The sequence below is a fragment of the Notolabrus celidotus genome, chromosome 16 (assembly GCF_009762535.1).
Source record: "Notolabrus celidotus isolate fNotCel1 chromosome 16, fNotCel1.pri, whole genome shotgun sequence".
NCBI classification, from domain to species: domain Eukaryota; kingdom Metazoa; phylum Chordata; class Actinopteri; order Labriformes; family Labridae; genus Notolabrus; species Notolabrus celidotus.
Window position 1 is genome coordinate 10,697,751 of NC_048287.1, and position 24,762 is coordinate 10,722,512.

Here is a 24,762-nt window from a genome sequence, read left to right on the forward strand (position 1 = left end):
TCTGCTTTTTCATGACAACAGAGTGGCTACATTGATTTATGCCTGCCCTGACTCAGCACCAATGCTTAAGTTTACACACTCAGCAGCAGTACACTAAAAACACTGATGAAGGCATGACTCTCAAATATAATGATAGGAAAGCATGCTTATAAATAAAAGTGCTGCTCTTACTTGTTGTCTCAAGTTGTGTTATTCCACTCACATTCCGCACTCCTATGGCTCCATTTCCTCCCATACTTAGGTCCATCTTTGCTGAACAAGCAGGAAGAGTCTGCGTAGTACTCCCATGGGCTGGTTTCTTCGCTACAGGTGGAGGTACTTTGTCAGATCTCACTCCACCATTCGAGATGGTGACGGCCTTTGTTTGGTCAGACATCTGCATGAGCTCTGCAGCCAAGCTTTGCTTCAGACTTGCCTGAGCTTCGGGACAAGAGGCAGGCGCAGTCTCTATGACAACCTTTTTTGTGCTCCTAGAGAAGATAAAGCTGGCGGCAGAGGCTGGAGACTTGTGAATGTCTCCTCCTTGAGCCCCTGTTTCACTGACATAGCTGTGGGTTGAAGACCACGATCCCAGTCGGGATGGAAGACCATCTCTTGAGGACATGGCTGCAGTTTTCATACGTATGGCTTCCTGTAAGCGCAGTGAAGGGGTGTTGAGTGTCATGGTAGGGGTGTTAAGAGTCACAGGAGACATTTTGACTGCTTTAGGGGGAGACTTTAGCGACAGTGACTTGCGGATGGGCTTCTGGGGTGTGTTTTGTGGTCCTGGGATTAAGACTGGGTAATTCTCAGGAACTGGAGCTCCCAGGTTTGTTGATTTGTCCTCTGAGGGAGCTTTCACCTGATCCTCTGTCATGTTAACTGATCTTAGGCGAACCATCTGAAGCAGGGAAGGGGTGACCAGAGGTATGTTAGCATCCTCTTTGGGAATGGGTGCACTTTTGTGTCGAGAAAGGAGCTCCTTGCTCCTGGTGTCTCGATGTGCTACACTGGGCTGCCTCCTGAAATTCACGCCATGGGTTAAATTCTCAGCTGGTAATGGGGGTGCTACTGGGATTGTAACTGGAGGTTGGGCACTGACTGGAGGCCCAGAAGGAGACTGATCTTCAGTTTCAAGAAAGTCTTGACTCAGTAGACTGCTTGATGGAACCAAAGCAGAAACAGACACTTGGTGCTCAACTTTTGTAATAGGTTGCAAAGTAGGTACATCCACTTGCAGAGGCTGCTTATTGTCTAACACAGATGTAGTCTGACCTTGCCTGCAAGGGATCTCATTGGAGGTGTTGGCCTCAGAAATTTGAGCATCCACCTCTGGTTTGGAGTCACTGACTGTTTGTGGAACAGCAGGATGCACATCTGGAGTTTGTTCACAGACTGAAGTCCCAGCTTCCCTTGAATCCTCGACTGTCTCTTCAGCTTTGTCTGTCGGTCTCTTTGTGGGATCCAGCTCCGTCACACAACTGTCCGTCACTTTTGGCACACTCTCCGGCACAAAAGGTGGAGGAGGTGGAGGAAAGTCAACCTCCTCTCCTCCATCAAAGACAGAGTCCCCTTCCATTGGAGGCGGAGGAGGTGGCCAGCAAGACTCTGTGACATGGTTCTCTTCCTGTACCCTCTCTAGATCCTCCGGTGACGTAGATACTGATGGAGTCGGTGTTTTTCTTGACAGTGGAGGTGTGGGGTGGTATGCTGGAGGTGGGGTTGGTGGTGGAGAGGTCTTGCTAATTTTGGGGACTTCTATAGAAAGTGTCTGCATGGACGTGACCTCTCTATTGCTTGTCTTATCGTCTGAATCTAACAATGAGACTGTTCTGTTCTCAACGGGAACATCAGCTTCTGTGGTCGCACTGCTGCTTTTCTGATTTGGTTCTATCTCCACTGAGGGCTCCTTTGACACCAGTTCCTCTCTGTGCAGCACAGTCATGGGTTTCTTCATGACTGGAGGAGGATCTTTCTTTGGAGTTGTCTCTTGACTCTCAGGAAGCTTGACTACTGGGCTACTACTCTGCTCTTGTTTCTGTGTGTCAGCACTTTCTTCCGTTCCCTCCTCTTCGCTACCAGGACTATGGCTACTCTCCAATTCCTTGCAAGTGATTCCTGGTGCTGCCTCTAACAATGACTCTGGCTTGGCAGCACTTTCTAACAACTTTGTAACAGACTTGTCTATGGTTGCTTCTTTTTCAACTAAAACTTGCATCTCCTCGCTGTCTTCAGTCTGGGTTCCTGCTTGCTTAACCATGCTGTCTGTCCCCTCTGCTGGTTTCTGGGTTTCGTTGCTGACATTAGAAGGACCGCACAGGAGCTCAAAGGAGCGTCTGTTGTGAATCCACGTCTCTGGAGGAGGAGGACAAGGTGCTTTGACTTTGGGAGGTGGTGGGACGTTCAACAACTCCCTCACTTTGGAAGGTAAAGTTGGAGAGCCGTTTTTAGGAGGGAGCTCTTCTGCAGCAACATTAGGTGAAGAACCCTGTAGAAGTGGACTGGGGCTACATGTGGATAGATGGGCAGGCTCAGATGCACCGGATGAAAGAGAAGTAAGAGAAGAGGAAGGAGAAGCTCCTGAAGATGAGGCCCGAGATACTGATCGGTCTGGTTTAATTGGTTTATTTTTCTGCTTCTCCGGGGAGGTTGGAGAGATGCCTTTTGGGGAAAGTGTTGGTGTACCACTCTGACTTGAGTAGCCACTGGAAGGAGACATGGTGCGTTCAAATTTCACCCCATCAGAGGAAGACTTCTGTTGGAACAAGTTTGCACACTCTGACTGGGACTCTGTTGCTCTTCCTACCTCAATGGGGCTCAAGGGACTGGTGGGAGAAGTGACAGATTCTGTAGATTTTGACATAGGGATGGGGATCTTAGTAGTGTTTGCAATAGCTGAATTTGCATCGTTTTTCGCTGCAAGATTTTCTGTATCATTCACCATCACTCCAGACACTGATTCATTGATGACTTTGCTTTCTACCAGCACCCTGGAGCTGCTCCTGATCCTGTTACTGTGCAGAGAGTTTGTTCTCCTTGGAGGTGCAGGGGGCTGCTTGGTCTTCATAACAGACAGACTACGAGTGAAATTCTGTTTGGTTTTTCCATCCTCTCCAGCAGCTACCGACCCTGACATACCAGACTCACATCCTTGACCTGTAAAAACATTTTCACTTCGACTGCTGCTCATGCTAACTGAGCTCCGGAGGCTGACACGGTCATGGTCCTCACTAGCCTGGCTCTCCTGCCCTTTCAGTTCCCCTCTCTGAGAAGTAGCACTGTGTGTGCTGCCCTTTGATGATACCGGGGAGGACTGAGAAATAAAGGTCTTTGAAGATGGTGACTCATTCCAGTTTGGTACAGACGCTGATGTGGGCATTGGACCAGAGTCTTTGTGAAAAACGTCTGCCTGGGAACCATCACCGTCTGATCTTCTGGACAACAAAGGGCTGACCGACGAGTCTCCAGACGCCAGGCTGCTTTTGCTCATCGTGCGGACACTACTGCCATGGTTTACACTGCTCCCACGTGCCCGGCTACTGCTGCGGTCTATCTCGATGACGTCGATCGAGGCTGGCAAGACCGCATTTGGGATGATTGTTGACAAGTAGGTGGCTTGTGGTGAAATTGACATCACTGGGCCCTAAGAGAAAAAACACAGACATGAATTTGTCAGATAGAGAAGAAAGGTTTTTAGAAAACCAATCCAACTGAAAAGTATTTTTCCTGGATTAGAGATTCTGTTCTTACCTTGGGTTCCTGGAGAAAGCTGAGCATTGTTGAAGAAGAGAAGGTGAAAGAAGTGGTCATGCCAGGTACTGCAAGAGACTTGGGTCTTAGATTTGCATTTGGCCCGAGGTATGAGTTAAAACCCTGGTGGTTGAAGAGCTGCTCTTCTTGACTCATTGCCTGGAAGTGCTTTGTCAGCAGCTGTTCATCTCTGGATGCAGCCAGCTTGGATAAAGCAGAAAGAGGATTATTCATAAGTGAAATGAAAATGTACTAAATGTAGTACTCATTTGTTTGGACTAATTCTTTACCTCCAGGTCTGAAAGATGCACCCTTGCTCCCTCCTTGTTTGTGACTGCGGTCCCTCCATCGACTGTAGGAATGATAACAACGCCTGATTGGTTGTGTCTGATCTGTCCATCCTGATCCTGGGGTTGAGTGGAAACAAGTTGCTGGAAGGTTGAGGTTCTTTGCAATGCTGGAAAGTGAGCAGATCACTGTAAGTAAACTCCGATGTTTACAACCATTGCTAGAAGATTGATAAGGAAGATGATGAAGACATACCAAGTTCTTTGTGGACCTGGTTAGGAATGCCCATGATGGTGGTCCTCCTGCTCCTTTTCTTACTTCTGTCTACTCTTTTAACTGGATTCAGAGGCTTGAACGTTGAACCTAATAGAAAGAAGAAAGTCTTCTTGAGTTTAAGGAGGAAACTTTATTGGGCACTGACTGACACAAGTATTGAAACCCAGTAAAGTTGTGTTAAAGAACTGGCTTTTCCAAAGGATTTGAAATAACTATACTAGAAATATGGATCAGAATATCAATCACTCTTTCTTCCTGCACATGCACACACACAAAGATCCACGCAGGGGCATATTTCACCTTCCAGCTGTGATAGGCAGAGGCAGCGCAGTGCTGTCTTCAAATACTTAGAAGTTTTGAGTTACCAAAAAAAAAATCTTCAGCTGTGTGTGTTTCTATGTGTGTATATGAATGTGTGTCAAGTTCCTTTCCCTTTGATTTCAAACCATAACCGCAGAGGCACCATGCAGCGGGGAATGAGACGAGCATGCTAAAGAAGCACCTGTCTATGACTGTTCCAAAAGCAGAGAATTCAAGAAAAACTCAAACTGCATGCACCAAGATTAGCTCCTGTTTTCCCCCCAAAATAAGGAAATATGGATGCTTCCTCTCCAAGTCTTACTTTAAACAAGCACAAACAGTGAGAACCAGCGTTTACCTTGGCGGGTGAGTACAGGCCTTGTCGACACAGCAGAGGTTACTGTGGTGTCAGTGCTCCCTGCGGTGGATCTCGACTCCAGAGAGAAACCTCCGTCCTTGGAGCTGATATCCTGCTCCGGACGCAGAGTGTCTGTTGACTGCAACAGATACGCACATGCACAAACACACACGAACACACACACGAACATGAACAACAGTATTTAGTTAGGCGTATCTGGGTGTGTAGGAAGTGAAGGGAAAATGATCCACAGAGCTTTTGGGGCACTTACAGCGATGCTCTCATTGTCGGGGAAGTTCAGCCCATTCTTGTGTTCTATAAGAAGCAAAAGACAAGGATCAGAATAGAAATTCAAACTGTTTACATCATTTATGTGTCGATATTCAGTATACAACTTGTAACTGTATCATAGGTAATGATATACAACAATAATTTTCTGGCTTGTTGTTTTTTACGCTTCTGTGACAAACTTTCTGTTTTTCTAGATGTTCCCCTGTGGACGAAGCAGTACCTCATACGTCTTTTTAATTTCATACTTTTCTGTAAATGGTCTCATCTGACTTCTACTCCATCATGTATTTACAGGCTTCTAACATTACATATAGAAATTGCCAGTCTTATCGTTGATGGTCTTCCTTGCATTTGTAGGTCATAAAGAGTCAACACTTGAACTTTCAAACCGTTTCAACCTCTCAAAAACTCCTTGCAGGGACTTTGCAGTGGGCAAGCTTTATCAAGACGGGTTGATATCTTCTGTTTAACTATTTAAAATTCTGAATATGTATTTGCTTTTAACATATTTGTTGTCAAATCTCTTGGGTTTGGGCTAGTGGTTAAAATGTGCTCCCCATGTACAGAGGCTACAGTCCTCAAAGCAGGCAGCCTGGGATTCGATTCGACACAAAAGCCCACAAAATAAACATAAATATGTTGTCATATCTGTAGCCATGTGTCTCACCTTCCTGCTGTAGTATCTTGAGGCCTTCCTGGGCCTCTATGTGCAGGTCCTCCAGGTACTGTGGCCTGCTGCCCTCAATGAACACATTCTCCTGGTAATGCTGAGAGGTCGTGTAGTGGACGGTCAACCTCTTCTGGTCATCATTAGCCTTCGGGCCAGCTGTTGTGAAGAAGGACAGGGGAAACAGAACTTTTAACAAAGATGTACCAGAATGTGCTGAGATACTGAAACGTCATCGTTAACAGGATGTAATGATGCAAATACACTCAGGATGCTTCTAACTCATCCCTCCTTATGTCTGTGAACTATTTAACTTCTTACTGACCAACAACAGCACACTTTATTGCCAAACACATCAGAGTTACCAGAGCAGCTGAAGATACATTTCCGAAGGTATACTCCACAGGAAGGTAACAAACGGCAATACACAGGTAAACAGACTCAACAGGTGTTCATTGGTCAAATCATTTATCAGCTTTACAGCGAATCCTCTGCACCTCCACCTGCTGTGACGCAGCACCCTCTTTAAAATCGCCTCAGCTGAGCAGACGTCCCGGCCTGATCAGCCTCTCTCTCAACAGTAAATTAGAACAGTAAATTGCCCGGTTAATCTCCTGCAGTATCTCTCTACCTGCTTAGACCACTAAGGATTAGATTATCTGGATCTCCACATTTAAGGATGCCACTTGACCCCCTGAAGGGTGACCTCCTGCGTGGGAACCAGAAGTGGCTCTCCCTTCCATGGCTTCATTTTGTTAGAAAGGATGAAGACTGAGCAGGAAATTAAGATGTGAGAATTTTCATAGAAATAAATGTATGATTCTAATTTTTGTTTTCATTTTGGTGTCACAGTCTTGTTTTCTCGCAGGGTATGTAGGTTATGTAAGTTGTATTGTCTCTCATAAGAGAATCAAAGTTCAATGCGAGGTGTCTGATTTCCGTCTTTTGTCATTTCTAACACTGCAGCTCTCAGTCTCACCTGGTTAGGTGACACTGTGCGACTCTGAATGTACACACTGTACATGTTTGTGTGTGTGTGTGTGTGTGTGTGTGTTTGTGTGTGTGGCAGAACACTCCTACCCCTACCCTCCTGCCTCCACACGGGTGAGGCGGTCCAGACACAATGCCCTCCCCTGTGTGTTGCTGTGGGAAATCTCAGGTCAAAGGGAAACCTGGGACTGACTAAAGCAGTCTCAGGAACAGAGACCAATGTCACTACAAAGTGGCGACAGAGAAGTGCATATCTCCACTTTTACTGTGCTGTGTTGTTACTACTAGTTGAGATTAATTGCAAGAGAAGCTCTTAATGCAGCCATACTCCTGCAGGAGGTTTAGGGCTTCTGGTCAATTTAGATGATCGCTGGAAAAGTCAGCTAAGCTCTTTATCTCATTAGAGAGGACCCCCGTATTGCCTTGATGCTAATTATTGTGTGCCTCCTTCCTTGTGTGCATGAGAGAGAGAGAGAGATACAATGACCATCACACACATCACATTGATTCTACAATTATCATCCCATCTTTGAGCTTGATTTAAAAAACGTCATGAATCAATCACTTCCTTCCCTCAGCTGTGTACCACAAACATTTGAGGATACATGATTTACAGGAAAATGTCATCTTATCACCAGAAGCCTCAGTTATAGTAACGTTAGAGTATTACTGTCGTATAAATCAGAATCACCTCTGTCAGCAGCTTAAAGTGAAAACTACAGCCTGCACATGACTCAGCACTCACCCTTCTTCTTGAAGACAGACAGCAGAGAGTGGATGCTCTTCCTTAAGTAGATCACCATGCCTACACCAGAGCCATAGCAGATTTAAAAATCCAGATAAAGTAGTAAAGCCAAACAGAGTCCAACAAGTCCTCTTTCTGTCAGCAGTGAGTCATCTCAGTATGTTTGACAGAAAAGATCCAGTTTCTCCCAAAACTGTGACAGCAGTTTGTGTGAGTGCCTGGAGACGGCCTGGTGTCAGAGTGAGCAGCTCTCCTCCCTCTGCAGAGTGCCTCAGTGACTTGGGAAGGACAAGTGCACAATGAGATCTGCTCCCAGCCAAGCAGCCTGTCCCAGCTGCCTTATCCCCGAGTCTGATACTTTCCTCCCTCCTCCCCCCCTCTGCTCTTTCTCTCCCCCTGTTATTTTTCTCTGTCGCTCACACATGCTCTTTATTGCAATTCTGCCTCTTTTGCCAAATTAAGGGACCCCTCCTCCCTCCACCGGCAAAACGGCTGTCAAAGTTTGGCTTTCAGGAGACTTCCACCCCCACTTCACTCAATACAGACCAACACGTGTGATTGTGTCAATGCAGACTTAACAGAGAATGGATTTCCCTCCTTACTTGAATATAATTTATAGCTTTAAAAATCAGCTTAAGAGGTGACAGGAGGAATCTTAAATAAAACACAATTTAATGTACCAAGAATGTTTCTTCTTCTGTCTTATAATTTTTAAAAATCTTGTCTTTCTGACTCTCTTGTTAGAAATAACTTTTGGTGGGGTTAATGGGCTTACATTAAGTTTGGGCTGAGTAACACACGAGCATAAAACATTTTGCTAAAAACAAAATTCACCTAATTGGAAGAAACATGAAGGAAAAAAAACCCTGTTATGTTAAGGGTTGTGATTAATCATGATTATTCATAGTTTTTAAATACCAGTGTTAACGTTCAAAAATTTGGAATACTCAAAATGAGCCACATTGAACTACAAAGAAGTCTAATGGCAGTTTGTTGCGACATAGCCCAAATAATTTATTTAGTAATTTGGGGTGGCACAAGGGTGGCCAGATTTCAAGAGGGGACCGGGCCACTGTCGCTAACCCTTGGATCCGCCTCTGTCACCCAGGCAAAATTATACCTGAGCCCATCCAGCTCATCGTGCACACCGCTGTGCAAACGGAGGCGCCTCAAACCCCAACAACAATACCATTCTAATTTCTGCACTTTGCACAACTTTAGCCAGATGTTCCCACACACCCAAGTTCTAGCATCAGCGTACATTCAGTCTTCCATTACTGCCAATGAATTGAAGACAATGGTTAACCTAAAGCAATAGAAGGCGCCTGTTTTTCCAGCTAGCATAGATGTTTACTATTTGTGAGTTCATTACACAGATCTTTTGTTTGTTTATTATGGTACAAACAGACTCAAGTCTGAAGCGTAGTGCTTATATTTCCCTGATAAACCACAGGCCTGCACAGGAACATCAAGCTTTACAATCAAAAATAGTTTAATATCATGTCACCACAGCTGTCCACCGTGACTTTCTGCTGCTTAGTGACACAAGATCTGGTCTCTCTTGCTCTGCTCTCAATCTGGATCACGGTTTGTCATTACTTAATGTTTTTAATTTTGTAATTTGGCTAACGAGGCCCCATGTGATGCATTTAAATGGCATTTGAAGTGGGAAAGTAACATAATTAATGTGTAAAAAAATATGGCATCAAGGTCTCCAGATGAATCAGATGCGTACTTAATTACCATAATTAACTCTAAGACAAGTAGTATGAAAAGGCTGTTATTTTTTGTTCTATATTAATTAAAATCGATTTAATTTAATAATTAAACAGATCATATCAACCTTTTTTTGACAAACTTAGGAACTGCAAGCATTTGTTTTTGATAAAAGAAAACAGAGATTTTTAAGAATAATGGACCACATCTGTAATTTAAATGATGCAATGTTCAAATGTGTTCATTAAACTGGGTTTTTATGGATCAGGGTGCCATAGCGGAGGCATTCCTCTTGATGTTTATTGTTATCAGTTCCATTTAATAATAATAAAAGCTCACACAGCAGCATAATCTGAGATATACCTCAGGGCTGGATGGTTCTATTTGTCATTGTCCCCTCCCTAATGAGAGCCTCCAGCATCATGTATCAGTCTGGCACTCCGTCTCATTATTTGAAGACTACAGGGGCTACAATTGACAGTAAAGGTTGTGTCCTCATAGTGAGACGCTGAAGAACCATTACGATGTACTAAAACATCTTGCCCTCTTTTTTTTAATCACTGCTTCACAGTTCTCTCTCTCCTCCCTCCATCTTTCAGTTTCACCGCCTTTCTCTTCTTGTCTGCCCCGTGCCTTATAGCCACAGAGGTCTTGTTTGAGTTATTTATAGATGACGCAGCCTAGGTTCATCATCAGGAGCATCAGGAGCTCTGTGTGGGGATGAGTTTCTGTGTGCCTACTAATGTTTCCTGACAAACTGCAGAGGGTATGAAATACAACACTGCTATGTGGGGGAAAAAGAAAGCGTTAAAAAGGCTGACTCTCTGCTAAACAAACACCCAGTGCTGTGTTCAGGATTATTTCACCGCTAGAGAAGGAGCACTTTGGTCCACTTGTCCTCTGAAAGGGTGTTTATCCTCAATAAAGTAGCACAGCAGGGGGGTACAGCTGGTTCATACATACGGACCAGCTGGAGGAACATGCTGGAGGGTAACACAATTAACTTCATCCACACACCAGCCATCCCTCTAAACTAACTCGTGACTCATGATGCAAGGAAACTGGGGATATAGGGCTCGTCCAGGGTCAGCCTGCCTGGCCTGGGGTGCTGGCCGTGGTTCAGCCTGAGGTTACATGGGGCCTGGAATGAGCTGAGGAGAGCAGCTTTGAACAAGGGAATCATGCAAGAGGATTAACTCTACCGGTGGCTTAACCTGTCTTCTTCGCACCTGACTTTTGTTTTTCCTCCATCCGCCTCGTAATCTCATTTCAGCCTTTAGGTAGAGACATCTGACACCATGTCTGACTCCCAAATCTGGATTAATTAGTGCAAAACAATTACAATATAGATGCTTATGTGCCTAACCGCTTTCTTCTGCAGTGATATGATCCTCCATGTTTCAAACACTCCTTTTCTTCAGAAATATATCTCAATCACACCCAGTCCCTTAAATACCGACCTTTACTCAGAGCCAATTTTGGGGGTTTCTGGTCCAGCCTGTGCACCCCCCTGTTGTTAACCAAGACCCCTCATATCAATATTCATTAGAAGACCTAAAGAGTCACCATCTGGTCTTTGGGGAGAGGCCAGAGGGGAGAGAGGGGCTTCAAATGCCTTTGATTCACACAACACACCATTCCACCGCACGAGCAAGGAACACAATGCATTACAATAGAGTAGAGTAGCACATGCTAAATTCATGCTAATGTGGATTTCCAAGACTTTCTCTTTTGGGTACAAAGAGATTGTAGAGAAACTGAAATTACTGAACTGCTGACTGCCAAACAAACCCCTTTCAATCATTTTTAATAAAGTGTTGCAGCTTTTACGGGCTTCTCAGATGTTTTATAGCATCCTGCGTATCAAAATATCATAAATCAGCTGAGCCAGACTGTTTGACTTCTTGAGCTTGTACCACAGCCTGTTGGAGAACAATCACAGTTCAGGCAGCCAAGAAAAAACAGACTTGTTAAAATGTCAAAGGCCAAAAAAGACTTGCCTTGTTAGGAGGAGCCCCATCCATTTTAACAATAATGATTTGACATATCCTTCCTTTTTAGTTCTGATTTACACCTCATCATGTTGACTCAGTTTTGGAGACAGTGAATTTCTAAATGTGAAAACATAGACTAAAAGAAAATGAACAAACTGATTTAGGAGAAAGAAAGCATTTTAAATCATCAACACAAGAAATGAATAAGTCAACTAAAAAGAGAGAACAAAACATTTAAATCTTGATGCCTAAAGAGATGTGTATTTAAAGGTGTATTTAAAGGTATTCACCTCTCTTCTTAAATATTCTCTGTCAGACTCTTTCGACTGCTGACAGTGTAAAATCTAAAAGCAGCCTCACCCAAATGTTGTACAATGCGTTTCAAAACAATCGATAAAAGTGTTATGAGGGACATCCTGACTAGAAAGCATTTAAGACAAGTGAGGTAGTGCCAGACGATGAATTTCATACAAGACAAAAGAACGATACATATAAATAAATATGGCTACCATCTGGTTCTCGTCAGCACTTGGGCGATCAATTTCTACGTTTATTCTAACAGATGCTGGAGGTTTAGTGGTGGACCAGACAATGGAGGGATTGTTGCAATAGTGTACCTTGTTTGATAAAAAAGTGCCCCTATGTGTTGTAGGAGATAGCAGGCTGCATTTAAGCTAGAGCTTTGAGATGATAGTTAACAGATACTTATCACAAGTGACGCAAAAACCACAGAGTACAAATCAAAGGTGTGTTCAGGACAGGTACAAACTCTTGTGATGAGTTAACTTAAGTTCATGAGTAAAACTAGTGTAACATCCCTTTAAACCAAGACATATGAGAGGGAGTTGCAGCTTTTCAGGATAACTTGACCCACCACACCTACTCAGCAGAGAGAAGAGGTATATGACATTACACCGCTGAGTCATCCACAACACAGCCAGACTTAATAAATACAAGATATCAGTTGTACCGAAGCAGACGCCAACCTCCCCTCTGTGAGGAAAGATCTCACTGATAAGCCTTTTACACGCATGTTTCCTTTCACTCCACTAGAGAGTGCTCTACCAACCCGGCCTGTCTGGACAAGATGAGACTGCAAAAACAACAGGTCATCCGATCATGACGTTGACTATACACACATACAGCCAGCTAAATGTAAAATAAGACTCCCAGTGGACTGACCAAGCCCAAACTCACACACTGAGAGACACACACACTTACTGGAAAACTAAACACTGTGACCACACTGTGAGGATTATGTCATCTTATGTCCCAGGCTCACCCTCTCACTTGTTGCACAGGGGAGACAGGATGTTAGCAGAGAAGCAGGGGGAAAGATTACGCCTTTGTCATAACCTTAGCGGCAGTACTGGGTGAGCCTAACAGGGTTTACCATTTTATACCCAGATAAGCATGAAAACCACCACGTGTCTGCATATTAAAGATGTTTGGGTCAGAACATGCATGCTTTGTTCATTAGAAATATAACATGAAGAGGGAGAGACAGAGTCATGAAGGAGGAGTGAGCATATAAATGAAAACAGAGATAAAGTAGGAGGAGTGTTTCGCAGAAGGTCTCGGACACACCTGCAGAGCCAGCACAGCTTTACACAACATCACAGCTGTGGAAGACTTGAGGACAACAGCCACTTGTTCAAGACAGAGACTTAAGGTTGCCTCATCGTTATGTAATAATTCTTGAAAATGATCTGTGGTAAATCAATGATATGAACACAACAATGTCAAACAGACACTTTTCTCTAAACATGTTTTTTTCACTCTCCTGCCTGATCTGTGACATACAGACCAAAGATAAAAACATTGAAGAGTCATAAAGTTTTACTTTCAGTATTCGAAGGGTTGCGAAAGAGCTTCCAAAACCAGCTGGAGGATGTTGTTTTTATCAAATGATACCCAAACAGGAGAAGATAGTTGAATTCTGGGGGACTTTTTCAGTTGTGCAATGATACACATTAAATGCTCAAATGTGAACATACCATGACTGTAAATGAGAAACCAATTTTATTTAAGCACCATCAATTTAAAGCCAAGACTATTGCATGTTTTTTGACCATACTTCTTTTTTCCCCTCTGGAACCGAAGGTGACTAAATATTGGCAGGAGCATACATATCCCTTACTACATCTTCATCCTGGGTGACAGGCTGAATTAGAAGCAACTCGTCAATCACATGATGTTGTATCATAAGCTTTATCGTTTGAATATAAAAGACTAAATAGCACCCTTATTTCAAACTTGCATCAGTACCAAAAAGTCATGAGGGACGTTTTTACCCATATAAAACATTGTGACTCCATTAAAAGGGAGTCTTTCTGCAGCCGGTAGAATCACCCCCTGCTGGCTATTGTAAAGAATGCCGGTTTAACACACTCCTGCATTGGCTTCCCTTTTCATATCAAGAGACCACAGCTTCTCTTTACTTCCTGTTTTTGGTGCATCAAAAGAGCATGTGTCAATTGATTAACATTCACCACAGTTTCCATTTATTTTCTATGGAATAATATTGAGATAACAGTAAGAAGTGCAATATGAAACAAGTTTTTAAGAGTGCTTAATATCTGTAACTCAGTTTCTTATTGCTATTTTAGTGCTTTTATTTATCTTACACTTTTAACTTTACCTTTTTTAAAAATGTGTATTATTATTTTTTATTATCTTTACTAGTTATGTTTTATCTTTTAATAACTTATTTCTTAACTATTTATTTTGTTGTTTATTTATATACATTTTATTGCAATTGGTGTGCATTAGTCTACTTAGTCTCTACTTTCTGCTTTGTTTAGTCATGATACCTTAGATTTTTAGTTATATTTGTCTATCCCTGTAAAGCACTTTGAATTGCATTTGATTTGTATGAAAGGTGCTCTATAAATAAAGCTTGATTCATTGAATGATTGATATATCTACCTGCTGTTCTCCATGTTTTACACAATCCAGTCAAATTAAAAAAGTGTTCTATTGATGGCTAGTTTGGTGATTCACTTGAGGTCAGCTTCATCTGAGTACTTTATAACAGTGTAGTCAGGCCTCCATACTAGGTAACGTGTACACATGCTGAGTGAGAAAGCATTGCTCATTTTCAGAAAATACTTTTTCTTACTTACTCTGATAAATTCTGACTTTTGTAGTGTGTTTATTGCAAATGCTCAAATTGCAGTAACAATCATACTACCTCTTGCTCCGATCTGATCTTGTGGAATCAGTCTATTATTTTTATGGAAAAATCTAGAAGGTTAGTACTAATCTGTTAACGTAAATTTCAATTTGTGATTCACACAGCATCTTTAGTTCTGTCCGTACATTTGAAGAGGTGGTCCACAGGGGTGTGTTTGTTTGCTGCTGACCACAACGATTGACTGCATGTCCTCTACTCCCAGTCGCTCTTTCCATCCCGTACAGAGGTAATGAAACTGCCAGAGTACAGGAAGAGAGGGTTAAAATGTGACCAGCTATAAACCTCCAAACACACACACTCACACACTCACACACTCACACACACACACACACACACACACACACACACACACACACACACACACACACACACACACACACACACACACAGGTGTCATTATTCAGCTCGTTGCTGCTCTCCTGCTTTGTATTCTATGGCTGCTGTGCTGGACTTGAGTTATGAGCTCCACCACATTGACTGGTGTAGTATTAACCAGAGAGAGAGAGTGAGGCATGCTCTCCTCCACCCTCCTTGTACATATTCAGAGGAATTTTTCATGTACCTTGTTATGATCCTATCTGGTACGGCACCATTTGTTTAGGTGGCCTGCAGAAAATGAAACATGAACTGTGTGATAAGGCTTGTTTGTTACTGTCTCTATCTGATGGGAGCTAATAAAGAAAGAGGGTGCATAAAAACAGAATCATCTCTAAGGTACTGAGATAGTGTGAAGATGACAGGAGTGAGGAAGGAGACGGTGGAGGCTGAGGGAAGGTTTAGGAAGAGAAATAGGAGGAGGAAGGAGGAAGAAAGGGTACAGGGCAGGGGGAGGAAATAAATCACAGAGTACAGTAACTGTCACTACCCATGAGCCCTCTGCATTTCTGAGCTCCTCTGGGTGGCTTTAGTGAGGGAGGGAGGTAAAGAGTGGACAAAATAGGAAGTGTGTTGGTTGATGTGAATTGGTGCGAACAACAAGGAGGGCAAAATTAGGATAAAAAGAGAGAGGGTAACACAATTTGATACAATTCTGAACTCCAGGTTACCTTGTGAGGACATATCATGTGAATATTAGACTTCACCACCATTACCTACTTGTAGACTATGTGTTTAGATACAGGAGAAGATAGAAATCATTTGCAAAAAGCTCTGATAAAGTTTGAATTTAGGCAGCTTACATTTAGGTTAATACAACATGACATGGGTTGCTTTTGTTTAGTTTTGAATCCTTCTTGTTTTAGTTTTCCCGATTATCTTCTGTGTATAAATGGTGCCTTCCGATGGGGTCTTGTTTGCTGTATTCACGGGAAGAAACCAAATGATCGCCCTGTCTTATTGCATTCACAAAATCTTAAGTCAAATCTTTCTGAAAGATTCAAGTTCACGAGTTGCGACGTGTCTGATGATGTCAGAAATGGTGGAACAAATGGAATCCAGTTTCTCATAAATACAATATGTTATTTTGTAACAGGGTCTGAAGTTAGAGCAGCTAAGTTAGCATTAGCAAGAGCGCAACTTGTACAACACAGTTTAACATTAGCCACGTACGGTAACTTTGTTGTCTTGTCTTCTGTTTCTCCACGTGGCGTTTAAGCAAAAAGCAATAATACTAATTTTTGCATTTCCAAATAGAAAGCAAAGAAGGAAACGATTGATCTTCAGGGGGTCCATGTTGCCGTTGTTCCCATTCCCATTCAGTTACCACTTGAACACCAACTTTACAAGTTCCATTTGAAGCCAGCACTAATCTCCATGTTTCCTCCCCTCTGTGTTGGTTCAATTGTGTCTTCTCCCGTTTACCCTGTGTCTTCCTTCCACTGTTTTCTGGTGATTATGCCTGTTTTTGGTGTATCTTCCTCTAGTGTTTTGTTGGATTTTCTCTGAGGGACATTTGATGATACTTATCCTCCTTGTTTTTCATCACCTGTGACACAAAAAAGTACAACCAGGTCACTAAATTAATTTAGAAATTGCTCAAACTCAAACTTTAACTTAATATGAATATTTTAGCTGAATCCCAGTTACCCATGTCGGTGGGTGTGGGGCTGACATGTAAAATATTACTGCTGCTCATATATTTAGTCTTCATGGATGTCAGTGTGACACTTCCTTATTTAGAAGTGTGTAGAAATCTACTCTACATCTTCACAGCTGTTCTAGTTTCTCACTTGAAGCAGGTTGTATCCCTGAGCTGGGGTGACTGGTTGTACTGCTGAAAAAAGAGAGAAACATAAGCTGCTACATGAACCACTCAGTTTAAAAATAGTACCTATGATTTTTTCATAATTCTTACTCATTCACTCCCCATGCTCGGGTAATTCTGGGTTTTTTACTTCACAGACAAGGAGCTGCTTTTGCTCCCTGTAGTTTAAACTTAAGAGCTTTTTTTGCAAGCAGAGCAGAAGCTCTCTAAATACGATTACAGATATGGCTGCATTATATTGGAGATACAGATGAGCCACTGTTTGCTGCATTCATCTTCTGTCTTATAACTAGATAACAAATTGATTTGATGCCAATTTGTGTGGGAGTGAGCAGAGGAGTACTCTGAGTGACCTAGGAAAATTAGAGGGTACAGAGAGACTCAAGAGCCTCCAGACAAAGCCACCCAGAGAGAGGACGGACAGAGAAAAAGTACAAAGCATACTGCAAATAAATCTGTCTCAACTTAGTTTACGTGTGCGTCAAACGCAGAGTCTCAGAGACAGATGTCAATAATTTGACAAATAGCCCACTGTGTTAAAAAAAGGAAATTAATACTCAAATTCAACTCATATTAGGCGTGAGTTTGATAACAATCTCTTTCCAGTTACACAAATTAGCCTCAGAAATGAAAGTTTAACAGCTCATGCTCTACTAAAGGCTTTATAATGAAACATAGTCAAGAGACATACCACACAGAAACTTGAAGTTCATGAGAAACAAAGAAAGTCAACAGCTGGTATAGAAAAAAAGGGCACAGGTGCTGCAGGTTATTTGAGGGCATGTCTCACTGATAGTAAATGGCCTCATTTAGAATGACTGATGGGCTAATGAGAGACAGTCAGCTTCCGCACAGACTCTGTGCAGGACAGGACAGGCTTGACGCCCCCAAGTCTTACTCCTTTGTCAGACCTCAAATTCCTCCTCCAGCAAGTCTGACGAGTGAACTGAAAACTAAAGACAGGAAGTCTCCTGTAGGAGTGCAATAATAAGTGGACAATGTTTACAAAAAGTCAATGACAAAGTTCCCAACCAATCTAATGGTTGATAAATTGTTGGTTACATCATTGCATGGGTTTTTCACGCTGTGAGCAGACAGAACATTGTTTTTCAGAGCTGAATTGCTGAAGTGTGAGCAATTTCATATCCTAACTATTTCTGTGGAGAGTTCTGTGTGCAAAACAGCAACCAGAAGTGACAAGTCAACAAAACATAGCAGAAAGGTGGCAGCTAAGGCAACAACATTATGTTCTTAAATTTCTTCAGTCCAAGAGCATTTACCCTTGACGATGCAAAGAGAGGGTTGCCTACAAAAGTTGCAACAGTTATAAACATGGTAGCTACAAAAAAAGATATATTATTCATATATTATTCCTGAATTTCCCCCTTCGGCAATGAATAAAGTACAATCTAATCTAATCTAATCTAATTAAACAGATCTGCCACTGGCTGTGTTGTAAACTGTAATAAAAAGACGTTTAGCCTTCCTTTACACGCTACTTAAGTGGAGTCCCCCTGATGTCCCCCTTCCGACAAAAGTCAGTCATTTCCTAATGTTTTGATGATTTTAAGGACTACCTTTCCAGGTTATTCAGTGGTCTGGGGTTTGTTGAGAGTGATTGTACTCCCCCTGATCGACTTATAAGAAGTGCACGATTGCACCAATTTGAAAAAGTAAATAATAAACATGTTTAATATTTATGATCAGATATCTTGTTGTGAGGGGGGAACCTTGAGAACAGCTGAGCATGTACTCTCCATGGACTGTGGGATGAAATGATAGTAGATCAGGAAGCAAGCTGACTGAAGAAGGAAGCACCAGAAGCACAGGCATGGAGACAGTAGTAAACCCAAATCTTTAAGTTACACAGACGTCAGAAATGAGGAACTTACTTGCTGATTGGCAGGACCAAAGCAACATGTCCTGCAAATCATACCAAAATAGAATTGGCAAGAGGAGTTTAATAGAAATTTCTACTAGCTAATCAGCTAGTAAAGTTTAGGTAGACAACTATATTATCGTCTGTGATGTTTGTTGACTCTAAAGTCCCAATGCCAGATTTTTGAGACATCATCACGCCTTTAACTCAACACACTAAAAGAATAAAACTCTTGAATCTGTCATTGTCTGTTGTCCTTAGTGGTGTCCCTTTTAATTTTCAACATCAGTTAAGATTTTAAAAGTCTTTAAGGGTGGCCCAGGTTTAAGACGATGCACTGTATAAACTATTTAGATCTAAGCGAGATCATGTGTTCAGCTTTAGTTTGTGAAGGCCCCACAGCTGCTTCAGGACAGTCACTGTTCAAGTAAGTGGTTTCCTGCATCTGTTTATCTATAAAGCCGTCGACTGCCACAAGACTTAGACAGATGTACGAAAAAACAGATGATCAGTATCTCTGCTGTCCTAGATCCATGAGGCATAGATTACCACCATCAATAAACTTTGAATGAGATAATAATTACTTTCAAATAGAAATCAAATCAAATAATGATAATTCATAGGAAAACTTTGTTTCACAATTAACAGCTACTCAAATTCCAAATTATTTGACCGTACCTCAATAGCCATAAAGACACAAAATTAAAACATCACATTCTGGTTTGTCTCACTTTGGAATCAGATTGTATATCTACATTGGACTTTCATTCAAACTAAACGTAATTTACATTCCTCTGTCTTTCTATAGAGGTTACACAGACTGCAAAGATTTCCAGACATGAACTTTACTGTAGACAATCCCTGCTTGTTCTTTTCTGTACATGGTGTCTCTGTCTATTAGAATGTGTAAGTCACGTGATTCAGCCACAAAACACTCAAACACAGAATATAAAGGCTATAACTGCATTCAAGAGGATGTGACCATGGATATCCTCACATGAAAAGTGTGGATTAACTCTATAAAACAACTTCTGCTTAGCAGTAAACAGGAGTGAAAAGTTGACAACCTAAAGTTCATTTGACAGAGTGTCATCTGAATCACACTAAACACATTAGGCCTGAACAGATGCACCCTGTTGTCAACACGCCACACATGATGTAACACACATAAATGCACAGGCAGTGAGTACTACTTTGCTCGTCAGCAAAAACAGCACCACAATGTGTGTGTGTGTGTGTGTGTGTGTGTGTGTGTGTGTGTGTGTGTACACTGATAAACAAAGAGAATGAGCGTGTTGTGTGAGTTTGTGTTGACTCGTGCACCAGAAAACAAAATCTCATTCTGCAAATTGTGAGCTTTCATTAAACCCCTCCCCCCCTCCCAAACACACTCCTCCTCGTCACTCTTCCTCAGTGAAATCCCATTATGCACGGCCAATGAGCTAAGCTTGCCTCTTGGAAAACAAGTCAAAACCATTTCGACTCAATCAGTTTGAAAACACTTGTAAATCTGCATGAAAAGAGGACAGCTTGTTTGAGTAAACCTGCTGCCAAATGCTGAAGTACAAAAGGTGGCCATGGCTGGCGCTCACACCATCTGCTTGGTACAGATTCTTGGCTCCAGAGTGTAACCTCTTCACCGACCAGTAAAATGACATAACTGAAGTTCTTGAGGGTAATTATAGCTGGGGTCATTAAAGTATTACACCGATTGACATGCTGATATGATTTTTATTAAATTCATTAGACATGAAGGGTTCATCTAGAAATACTTAATCAAGAGTAGAGATCCTTATACTACATTTAGCTACTACAGTTGCAACTTTACAGGTCTTCCATGTAAAGAGAAAGAAAAGTCTCATTGATGAGATGTACAGCTAATAAATAAGTAGGTCATACTTTTTGAACATGCAATAATAATAGGAAATGTTAAATTTTAATGACAGATAGTTTCATAAAAAAAGTTGGACTAATGAAAAATAATATTACAGATAAATTAAACTAACTTTAAAAAATCTTTTTTGTGTATTTACGGAGTCTAATAAGCCTTCCAAATGGATTTATGCCCAACATATATATACACACATATATATATATATTTAAAATATGTATATTTTTTCAATTCTTCGTTGACATTCACTTATGCTAGCTTGCAGCCATCGATAACCTTCAGTGTTGGAAAAAAACTTAGACCTGAAAGTTAGTCTGAGCCAGCAATTTCCAATTTAACGACAGCCATTACTGGCCTTCAAAACACACTACAAAAACTAATGGGTGACATCATTAAGATTATGTCCATGTTTATGTATTTAAAATTCAATGAATTATACAGTCTTTGCGTGCAGCTTTAGTCTTTTGTGTTCTGTATGGCTGCGCATGCACCCTTGGGCTACTATGCAATTCAAACATTGCTAACTATTAAACAAAGCTACAAGAGATCAAAACTGCAAAGTGTAACTTTAAGTACAAATTTTGTCTGTTTAACTCTCTGAAAATGTGTATTTCAGTTTTATTAATTTGTCAAGTTCTGTACGAATTCATATACAAAGTTATCTCAAGTCATTTGACAAAAAGAGCAGGATTAGGTTGTAATCCGTTATATTATTTGAGACCTAACATAAACCCACCATTATCAAAACACTTGGTAACAATTTCCAACAGTGGCAAAAAAATAATAATCTTTGAGCAAGCAGAAACCTTAAGCAGAACCAAACATGTGCTGCAGTCGCTTGGGCTTGAAAGAGAGGAAGAAGTATAAGTAGCTTAACTCTCTAGACCATCTTTGGGGGCGCCAGACTCTCCTGAATTTATTTTGAATATGCTGAATGAGACAAATGTGGTATCAATGGAAAGCTGAGAATGTCCACTGTAACCAAGCGGCAAACTCTGGTCTCAAATAATGAAGCCAATGCGGAAGTGCTATAAACTGCAATACATCGAAAATCCGCTTGAGGCTGGCTGCAGAAACACCGGAAACCACATAGATATGAATGGGAAAAAGATGATCTTTGCAGCATTAATAAACATGTTTACAGCCTGGTTCAAAAAACGTCTTGGCCCTACAAAGCTAATCTCTCTAATGGCACACACTGTACGGGGGGTGAATTTTTTTCTAACGTGACGGTTAAGAAGATGTTAAGATTACGAGTTTTGCCCAAATAAGGACATGACTGACGTGACTCCCGGTCGGGAACACACAGCCATTGGCTAAGAGGCTCACACTATGTCACACTCTGCCTAGTTGAGTTCCGCATTACCAATATGGCTGCTGCCGTCGATTTGCTTCAAAACAGCTCTCAGGAACAGATGGGTGACGTCACGGATACTACGTCCATATTTTATACAGTCTATGACTGTAACTGAGTTTTTAAAGCTTGTTGATAGGATTAGCGATTCAAACCCTATCAAACATTTAAGAACAAGCAGCCACAGGTGGCTGTCTAGGTCTTTCTGTGTGCAAACATTTATGTTAATTTTATGGCTAGAATAAATGTGCAACATTTTATGTATTTACTTTATGAAAACTCCAAAATGTAGCTAATGTTTAGAAAAACTGTAAAACTGGTAAAGGACCAGAAATGTTCCCCCTAATTTTTGGCTTAGGGCTGGTAATCTAAGACAGAACATACCACAATTGGTTATTTGAGCTTAGCAAACCAGATTTATCAATCAGAGGAAAACTCAATGAGAATTTTTGGCTGACAAGTAAAAAGCCTTTTAATTGATCTGTAACGTAATTTCAGGGAGGTTTTATCTTTGTTTGATGTTGCTCTCTTCTCCACCAGCAGGGCAGGACATGCTGAGTTAAGACTGTCACAAGTTTCAGATTACAGATTGGACACAGTGATGTTTGAAAATCAAGCCTAACATCAGGAATAAAACATGACTTATTCCTATTTCAAGATAACTAACGTAAATCCAAGCCATGACCATAGTTCAAACAATGAACTTTGAATGGCCAGGTCACACACAGGTCCGTGCGTTTGTGTGTGTGTGTGCATTGTTAAATGGTATGATCTGATGCTCTTATTCAATTATGTTGGCAATGCAGGAAGCTACAGGACCAATAACCATTACTGAGCAATCCAAACACTGAGTCATTTTATACATGGCTGTGAGATTGCTGTGATACACTGAAGCTAATATTTTGTGCAGAAACATAGCTTTTACATGGTCATATGCAAAATTGTTTTACTTAAAATAAGTATTTTTTATGTCAGTGACATCACATTTAAATCGCAGTGTTTTACATTTCTTTCACTAAAACTTGCCTGCTTATCTGTCTTAAACTCAAAGCTACATCAACTGATGTTTCTAAACACTCTGGGGGCAAAAATAAGCTGTAGCATACACTAACATACGTTGTAAAGTTGTTGCTGATGTTAATAAAAACAAACCTATTTACACATCCTTGTGTATAGAGAAACACTTGCAGTTGATGTTGTGTTCATCGAACTTAGCATGCAATCATATAACAAATGTTCCCTTTTGCTATGCTTTTGGTCTCCACCAGCTAAAATTAAAAAATATAGGTCTTCAGTTGTTAAACGCTCCACTTGCTTAAAAGCCAGTCACCGACTTTGTGTTGGTTGCTTGGTGCTGAGGCAGGTAATTAACTGAGAACACCCGCATGGCCAATTTGAACATAGTTGGATGGTTGGACAATCAATACAAAGAGCTGGAAGATTCTCAAAGGCCCCATAAAGTTGACAACTGCATTCAGATTTCACGCCCCTGTACATTTAGTAGGAACTGCCCCTTTTGCAAGACACAAGTTAATATTTCTACGGTTAATGTAAAACTGTAGAAAAGTGAAGGCTTAATTAAGAAAATGATTAGAGTGAAAAGTTCTTGCAATAATGCGGTAATGTATTAATGCCCTCAGGTTTTAATAACAGTTTTTTGTTTCTTTTTTGAAAAGTAATGAGCCCAACACTGCTCCTAACCATGGCTGAAATAACAGGATTTCTTTTCCAGGGGCAGCTTAAGTTGAATTTGGGTCAAGTAATTATAAAGTGCAAATACACTCCACTTTGGCTTTATTTTTGCATGCATTGGACTTTTTAACTGGTTATAGAAATTTAGACATAATTATCCTTACTTGGAATTGCTATGAGGATGCCATCCAACTGCTGAAAAAATTCCCATGCTACATTCAGGACCCAAAATTGCACACTAACCACAATTGCATGCTGCCAAAACATTCAAACTACACAAGCTAAAGGCCATAGGAGGACAGGGTAGAGAGCAGAGATGACTGTCTTCATTTCCAAAGAAATCTTTGATAACATATGCTACAGGTGAAAAACAGATGAAGCCAATTAAAACTGTCAGATTCAAGATAGACAACTGGCCATTAAGGTAATGGGAGCATAATGTCACAGGAAGGCAGGGGGGGCTGTTATGGGTGATGGGGCTTTCCACTGACTCTAAACAGATCACAGGCTTATTATGTTACCAGCACAGACAGAAATTAGAAAGTTGGCAATGGAAGAGAAAGGTAAACAGGGGTAAACAAGCAGACAGAGTTTGGTCAAACAATAAAGAAAACTCACTGTTCGCACTCTTCATCTCCTGTTGCAGGAAATACAGATACAAAGCAGAAGAACTAAAAATATGTGGGACATTTCTGTTATCTTGTCAAGATTTACTTGTGTTCTGGACTGCATAAAAATCAGAGGACAGCTGTGAGATGCACAGAGACTAACAGTGACAGAACCTACAAGATCAGAGCTGCAAGAGGAGATGAGGCAAGGCGTAGGAGGGCAAGATAGCTGAGACAAAGTCATCTTCTCTTTATCCAGCTGTACATTGCCTGAGCTCTCTGTGGGGAGTTAGTGGCACACAGTAAATGGGATCTTCAAAGGAGGACCAAGAAGAGAGTGTCTTAGCTCTGGTTACAGAAATGAAAAGGCTTAGGCCAGCCTCACCCGGCAGAATAATGGAATACGGAATATCACATCCAGCACAGGACAGCTAGAAAAATGGGAGGAACATCAGCCTTGTTCCTCCAAATATATACAGCTTTTTACAACGGATTCTACTTGTCTTCTCTAAAGTCACCTTAATAGTTCTCCCTCCCTAATTCTGTCATCATTTTTCACATCTTACTCTTTCATTGTCAACAAAG

At 41.3% G+C, this 24,762-nt stretch overlaps 1 protein-coding gene across 4 annotated transcripts in view; it reads right to left on the reverse strand.

Annotated features, from left to right (window-relative positions):
• kiaa1522 (KIAA1522 ortholog) overlaps positions 1-24,762 on the reverse strand; it is a 48,446-nt gene that overhangs the window by 1,483 nt on the left and 22,201 nt on the right. For 2 of the 4 annotated variants that reach the window (XM_034705331.1, XM_034705333.1), the window contains 7 exons: positions 5,910-6,068; positions 5,223-5,266; positions 4,952-5,090; positions 4,273-4,380; positions 4,020-4,186; positions 3,730-3,933; positions 172-3,622 (listed from right to left, as the gene is read on the reverse strand). In XM_034705331.1, the coding sequence (XP_034561222.1) occupies positions 172-3,622; positions 3,730-3,933; positions 4,020-4,186; positions 4,273-4,380; positions 4,952-5,090; positions 5,223-5,266; positions 5,910-6,068 (4,272 nt within the window). Of the gene's footprint in view, positions 1-171; positions 3,623-3,729; positions 3,934-4,019; positions 4,187-4,272; positions 4,381-4,951; positions 5,091-5,222; positions 5,267-5,909; positions 6,069-7,644; positions 7,946-24,762 lie in introns of those variants that run through there. The other 2 variants (XM_034705334.1, XM_034705332.1) reach the window with 2 other exon arrangements.